The sequence below is a fragment of the Podarcis vaucheri genome (assembly GCF_965113315.1).
Source record: "Podarcis vaucheri genome assembly, chromosome: 14".
NCBI lineage: Eukaryota > Metazoa > Chordata > Lepidosauria > Squamata > Lacertidae > Podarcis > Podarcis vaucheri.
The window spans coordinates 53,932,874-53,939,966 of record NC_138752.1 but is presented as its reverse complement, the minus strand read 5'-3'; the positions used below and the strand labels follow the sequence as shown (position 1 = coordinate 53,939,966).

The window sequence follows — 7,093 nt, the reverse complement described above, 5'->3', positions numbered from 1 at the left end:
CATAACTGCCCTGCACTTAGAAAGGTAGCAAGTAAGGCCTTTTTTCACCCAGAACTCCCTGGAACTCAGTTCCAGCCCCTCTTGGGTTGGCACCATTGCCATTCTAAGAGAACAGGGGTGAGTTCCAGCACTTCTTTTTCTAGAAAAATTGCACCGGTAGCAAGTCAGGGAGAAGACCCGTCTAGGCCCTTCAACATGCTAGCTTTCTATGTGAAGGGAGCTGTTGATTCTGAACTGAATATTTTTCAAATTGAAAAAACCGCTCCCCTGCAGCCTTGCGCAGTGTGATCCAGACAAAGCCAAACCACACACTTACTCTCCTCTGCAACGTAAAAGCAGTGTGCCTATTTTAATTTCGATTGGACAAGTCTCACGACAGGACAGAATTTACGACGACGGGACCAATCGGCTTCAGGGAGGAAAGGCTGGTGTGTGAACAAGCTGTCTCGGGGTTCCTGCCTCCACCCCAGTCGAAGCCCCCTCCAAAGTCAGGGGGGACAAAGCCATACCCCTCCCCACTTTGGGACAAAGCCGAACCCTTTCTGAATCCCCTTCCCCACAAATTCACAGAAGCCGGGCCGCCCCCAAGCCCAGCGAGCGGCAGCACTCGTCAGGGGTCCCACCTCTCAAGGGTGGCAGGAGAACTTGCATCGGGGTGGGAGGTGTTTCCCCCGAGGAAAGGGGCCAGATGGGAGCAGGGATCTGGCCCCTGGGGGAATTATCCTGCACCGAACAGTAAGAGCTGATTGGCACTGGAATGGAGTTCCTCAGAAGGCAGTGGACTCTGTTTCTGTGGAGGTTTTCTTTTGGATGGCCGCTTGTCAGGGACTCTTCAGTTCCAGCTCCTGCACTGTAGGGGGTTGGGATGGATGACCCCTGAGGGTCCCTTCCCAATTCCAAGAAGCCTTGTGGAGAAGAGCTTCCCTGCTCCTGGTCCTTCCCCTTCTCAGCCAGAGTGAGGAAGATGGTCGCTTTGCGTTTCCTAACACGGTCCAGCGGCAGCTGCTCCTGCAGAACGGCAGCCTCGTGGGAGACCCCTCCTCTCTCTCCCCCCCCCCACCTTGCCTGGGACCCTGCCAGTCGGAGGAGGGAGTGGAGGCGACCCTGGGGGGAGCCTCCTCTCAGTACCCTGGCGTGATGGAGCTGTTGTAGGTCTCGGTGCGGAAGCAGGTGCTGTGGGACAGGCTCGTGAGGCTGTAAGCGAAATAGGCCACGGCCGAGCCCAGAGTCAAGCCCGACATGTAAGAGACGGTCATGGTGTTACCTGGGAAGGAGGGAAGGGAGACAAGGAGGGCAAAGGGTTAAACAGGGCAGCACCCCAAGAGTCATCTAGTCTAGCCCTGGGCAATGCAGGAGTCACAGCTAAAATCTCCCTGACGGATGGCCAGCCAAAAAACCGATAAAAATTATGATTACAGTGGTACCTTGGTTCTTGGGATGCGGATGGCGCTGTGGGTTAAACCACAGGGCCTAGGGCTTGCCGATCAGAAGGTCGGCAGTTCGAATCCCCGCGACGGGGTGAGCTCCCGTTGCTCAGTCCCAGCTCCTGCCCACCTGGCAGTTCGAAAGCACATCAAAGTGCAAGTAGATAAATAGGTACCACTCTGGCGGGAAGGTAAACGGCATTTCCATGCGCTGCTCTGGTTTGCCAGAAGTGGCTTAGTCATGCTGGCCACATGACCTGGAAGCTGTAAGCCGGTTCCCTCAGCCAGTAAAGCGAGATGAGTGCCGGTGCAATGGGACCCAGGTGCGAATCTTCCCTTTGTGGATACTCAGGCCCAGAGGGGGGGGGCATATGGGCCACTCGGCCCTGACCTCCGATTCCAAAAGGGGCCTCGGTCAGCATATTCACAATCGCAGGAGATGCACGGGGGAGAACACGGAGGCACAAAGGAGGCGGTGGTGGTGGGCAGATTCCTTGGGGCCCTGGCTGGCAGCGCGAGAGAAAAGCTTCCCCAGCGTCCAGGGCGGGGCCTGCGATTGGCTCCGCAGAGGAGCGCAGAATGGGCGCCGGGTGTTTGGAGGCGACCGAGGCTCCAGCAGCCAGAGTGCCGCAAACATGACGGTGGACCAGGGACGCGGACTTACAAAAAATATTGGGGGGCCCCGGGAAAGCTCATGAATAATAAATAAGCTCATGAATATGCAAATAAAGTGGCGCCGCCTCCTCGTGAGCGAATAGGGGAGAGCGTGCTGCGCCTATTAATCAGCTCCGAAGGAAATTGGGTGGAGCTTTTGCCCGGGAGGGAGGGCAGGAGGCATGCAGCCCGACCCTGTGCATTTTGGGCTGGGGGAGCGGTGGCGATGGCGCTCTGCTGGAGGGGCGCCGGAGATTATTGGGGGGGCGGAGCCCCCCAAACGAATTTTTGAGGGGGCTCGGGCCCCCTCAAGCCCCATGGAGTCGGCGCCTATGCGGTGGACCATGTTTTTCATGCTGTTAAAAGTTGGTGAGTTTTTGTTTGAAATCTTGTTTGCCAAAAATTAAAACCACACGTACCTTAAAGATAAGTGTGTTGGCTTTCTTATCGCTATTTTTAAAAAAAAATAATGTGAAAAATTGATGAAGATGTGGCCATTTGTTTAAAATTTTGTTGACTAGGCCAGGAATATTACCTACACCCGAGGAGTACCATATATAAGACGCACTTTCCCCCTCCTAAAAAGTAAGGAGAAATGTGTGTGTGTCTTATGGAGCGAATGCAGGCTGCGCAGCTTTCGCTGACGCCAGGAGAGCAAGAGGGTTCGATCCCTCTTGCTCTCCTGCCTTCAGGGATAACAGCTTTCCCTCTCTGCGCAGCGCCCCTTCAGCAAAGCAGGAGGAGAAATGGAGCCCCTTCCGTTTCTCCTCCCGCTTTGCTGGAAAGGCGCTGAGCACAGAGGGAGAGAACATTTTTTTCCTTGCTCTCCTCCTCTTAAACTAGGTGCGTCTCTGGTGCATCTTATAGAGCAAAAACCACGGTACATAGAATTCAAGAATTTGCAGAAAAGAAAGCTAGGAAAGCATTTTTAAATGTAAATACATAAAACAATCCTTTCCCCTGTGTATTTTTAGAAAGCACTATTGTATATCTATATTTTCCATCTTGTCTTTATATGCAGATACGGTTCAAGCCTTGAAATAAAATTATTTGTCAGCATAACTTTTGTGAAAATTATTTATATACTTATTTATAAGACTTCAGTTATCCCCATGCTTAAAAAGGGGGGGGCACATTATCTACCTGGCCCGTGCCTCTGCCTGGCTCTGCAAGGCCCTGCGGATACTCTGCCAGCCCCTTCCTCCACGATGACCCCCCCTCGCTTACCTGCCAGCTCCCGCTGCTCGGGGCTCACTTTGCCTGCTGCCAGGATCATGGGCACGCTGCCAAAGTAGCCGTTGGTGATGCCCATCAGGAGGGAGAAGATGCACGGCCAGGCGGGGTGGCCGAAGGTGGGCTTCCCACTGGGGTAGACGCACATGATGAAGAGCGGGATGAAGACGACCCTCAGGCAGGAATAGATGAGGAGGTGTGTGCCCCTCCAGTCGTAAGGCAAGGCAGCCAGGATCTGGAAGGGCAAAGAGGAAGGTGGCATATTAAGCAGTTGGTCCCTTCCCTTTCTCACCCCGATCTGGCCACAGTGATCCACACGACGGTCACCTCCAGGCTTGACTACTCTAACTTGCTCTACGCAGGCTGCCCTTGAGACTGATCCAGAAACTCCAGCGGGTGCAGAATGCTGCGGCGAGGCTCCTTACAGGGTCCTTGCCACGGGATCACATTCATCCAGTGCTTTACCAACTGCACTGGTTCCCGGTGGAGTACAGGGTCAGGTTTAAGGTGCTGGTTTTGACCTTTAAAGCCCTATACGACCTAGGACCCTCATACCTATGGGACCACCTCTCCTGGTCTGCCCCGTGGAGGATCTTGCGGTCCACAAATGACAACGTTTTGGAGGTCCCAGGTCGCAAGGTGGTTAGATTGGTCTCAACTACGGCCAGGGCCTTTTCAGTACTGGCCCCGACTTGGTGGAACACTCTGTCACAAGAGACTAGGGCCCTGCGGGACTTGACATCTTTCCGCAGGGCCTGCAAGAGAGAGCTGTTCCGCCTGGCCTTTGGTTTGGACTCAGTCTGACCCTTATGTTTCCCTCCCCTTACGATTTTGATCTATGGGCTCCTTTAAAAATGAAGCTGCATTTTAACCTGTATTTTAAATTGGGTTTTTTTCTATTATGTTTTTACTTGGAGAAAAAGGTGGCGTATGAATGGAGTAAATAAATCAGGCATAGGCAAACTCTGGCCCTCCAGATGTTTGGGACTACAATTCCCATCATCCCTAGCTAACAGGACCAGTGGTCAGGGATGATGGGAACTGTAGTCCCAAACATCTGGAGGGCCAGAGTTTGCTAATGTCTGGAATAAATTAACTCAAAATCCCTCTTCTCAGTGGGGCGCTGGGTACCTACTTCGGATGGGGGGGGCAGCCAGTTCCTACCTTGCCCACAAAGTCGGAGAGGTTGAAGATGGCCATGATGAGAATGGGAAGCCACTCGCCGAGGGTGCAGTTCCGGATTTCTGACTCCAGTCCGGGGAAGAGGCACAGCGTGATGAAGTACGTCATCGCGATGGAGAGCATGTACGCCCAGATGACTCTCGAGACGATGTATCGGTGGAGCATCATGTCTGCAAAGGAGGGGTGGCAAAGGAGATGGGGGGTCGCGGTGTGACTGGGACTGGGGAGTTTGCATCCTTTTCACAAAGGGGCAGACAGGGGTTTCCACAGCAGGGAACAACATCGTGGGGAAAGGCCAGGCAGCGGCTGAACCCACAAAAGTCTTGGGCACCTTTCTCCCCAGGAGGGATCAGAGGCGTAGTGTGGGGGGTGCAGGGGGGGCCGGGCACACCGAGCACAACATCTGGGGGTTAGGGACAGGGGGCACAAATCCACGGGTTAGGGGGCGCAAATCACTTGCCTTGCCCCGGGTGCTGACAACCCACGCTACGCCACTGGAGGGATCAGAGGCGTAGCAAGGTCAGGTGGTACCTGGTGCAATATATTTTTTTTGTCACACCCCCCCCCCACACACACATCATTGCAATTTTTGGGAACGTTGTCCAGAGTTATTGTTGAGCTTTTTTCAGTTGAGCTTTTTTTAGGGAAGGTTGCCCAAAGGTTACCCAGCGCTGCCCACCAAGCAAGAAAATCCAACCGCCGATCATATGAAACTGCCGGCCGGGGATGCGAGAGCCTCCCATGGGGGGGGGGTTCAAATGCTGTCTGCCGTGGGGGGGGGTGCCAGACTGATCGCTGGGCATATTTGCACTATCAGCGGATGTATTTTCGCGCCAACAACTGCGCCAATCCCAAAAATCTGCCCGCCGGGAGTGCGAGCACCGCCACGCCGATCCGCCCGGGGAGATTTTGTCACCCCTCCCAGGCCTGACACCCGGGGCGGACCGCACCCCCCCACACCCCTTGCGACGCCCCTGGGAGGGACCCCTCGCCCTTACCTCTGAAGCTCGGCCAGCTCCTCTGAAATTTGGCCCGAGGGACGTCAAATCTCACATAGGTGCCTCCGCCGCCGCCAGCCAGCTCCCCCTCCTGCCCAAAGGCTTCTGGGGGGGAGGCCTCCTGCCCGCCCGGCCGATTCTCCTGAGAGAGCAAAAGGGGAGGAATCAACCAGCCTCAGCCACCGGTCAGGCTGCAGGGAATCTGACCCCCCCCCTCCCTCACGGCTTACCAAGGTCTTTAATTCAATATTCACAGAGAGAGAGACGTAGAAATGGTTAGGTGGGAAATAATCATACCATGGGCAAAATTCCCTTATTGTGGCCAGATTATTCTGTCGCTCGGTATCATATACGCGCTGTCTATTTTAATTATTTGCTCAAGACACGGCTGTTTTAAAATAATCTGAATTTTCAAATGCGATAGAGAAAAAGTGGTTCTATCCTGACACCCCCTGCCCAACACGTGGGCTCACTTTGCACGGGGAAGGGGCCACTTACAAATCGGATGTCTTCGGCCGTGACGTCGTGGTGGACCCTGTACCCGGAGCCGTGGCCGCCAGCCCCCCTGCACTCGGGGGCCCCCCTGTCCCGAGAGCGGGCCGTGTAGTACTTCACAAAGTGCGTCCGCTTCACCAGGAGGTGGAGGATGAAGCAGAGGAGCTCGAGGGTGATGGAGATGAAGAAGAAGATGATGGTGTTCTCTTTCTCGTCCGACAGGAGGAGTTTGGTGAAGATGCGGCTCAGCGAAATGATGACCCCGGCGGTGCCTGAGGAAGCGAGAGCAGAAAAGCGGGAGGTTATTATTATTGCTGTTACTAAATTTATATGCCGCCCTATACCCTCAGGTCTCACAGGATAAAGTTACAATATAAAAACACAAATACAGTGGTACCTCTGTTTGTGAACAGGATCTGTTCCGGAGGCCCGTTCGCAACCTGAAAATAACGCAACCCGCGGGTCGCGATTTGCTGCTTCTGCGCATGCGCGTGATGTCAGTTTGTGTGTCTGCGCATGCGCAAGCGATGAAACCCAGAAGTAACCCTTTCCGGTACTTCCTGGTCACCACAGGACACAACCTGAAAACGCGCAACCTGAAGCAAATGTAACATGAGGTATGACTGTACAGTAGACCCTTGGGTTACGTTTCGCAATTTCGGGTTGCGAAAGCGGCAAACCCGGCGCCTCTGGATACAGATTTTTCAGGGTGTGCACAGGCCCCCGGAACAAATTAAATTCGTATCCAGAGGGTCCACTGTACACAATGAAAATAAAAACAGAAACAACCGAACAACACCCAGACCCCGATTACTGCCAAGCAGGGGGTTGGACTGGATGACCCTCAGGGTCCCTTCCAACTCCACAGTGTGGGACGTAATCCACTGGTGCAGTCAAATGCAAGATTCCTAATGTTTAGGTGGAATCTTCTTTCTTGTAGTTTGGATCCATTGCTCCGTGTCCGCTTCTCTGGAGCAGCAGAAAACAACCTTTCTCCCTCCTCTGTGTGACACCCTTTCCATGAGCCTCATCTGTGCTGCAGAAACCTCCGACTTTAAGACTTCAATATGGTCGCATCTTGCACAGGGGTTACGTTCCAAAGATATT

General features: G+C 54.0%; 1 protein-coding gene across 1 annotated transcript in view; it reads right to left on the bottom strand.

Moving 5' to 3' along the window:
- Window positions 1-996: 996 nt before the first annotated feature.
- Window positions 997-7,093, bottom strand: part of SLC29A4 (solute carrier family 29 member 4) — a 28,758-nt gene continuing 22,661 nt past the window's right edge. Inside the window, exons 7-11 of the mRNA XM_082199775.1 lie at window positions 5,990-6,258; window positions 5,492-5,633; window positions 4,476-4,663; window positions 3,306-3,546; window positions 997-1,264 (exon numbers count right to left, since the gene is read on the bottom strand). Of these exons, the coding sequence (XP_082055901.1) occupies window positions 1,122-1,264; window positions 3,306-3,546; window positions 4,476-4,663; window positions 5,492-5,633; window positions 5,990-6,258 (983 nt within the window). The 3' untranslated portion in view covers window positions 997-1,121. The remainder of the gene's footprint in view (window positions 1,265-3,305; window positions 3,547-4,475; window positions 4,664-5,491; window positions 5,634-5,989; window positions 6,259-7,093) is intronic.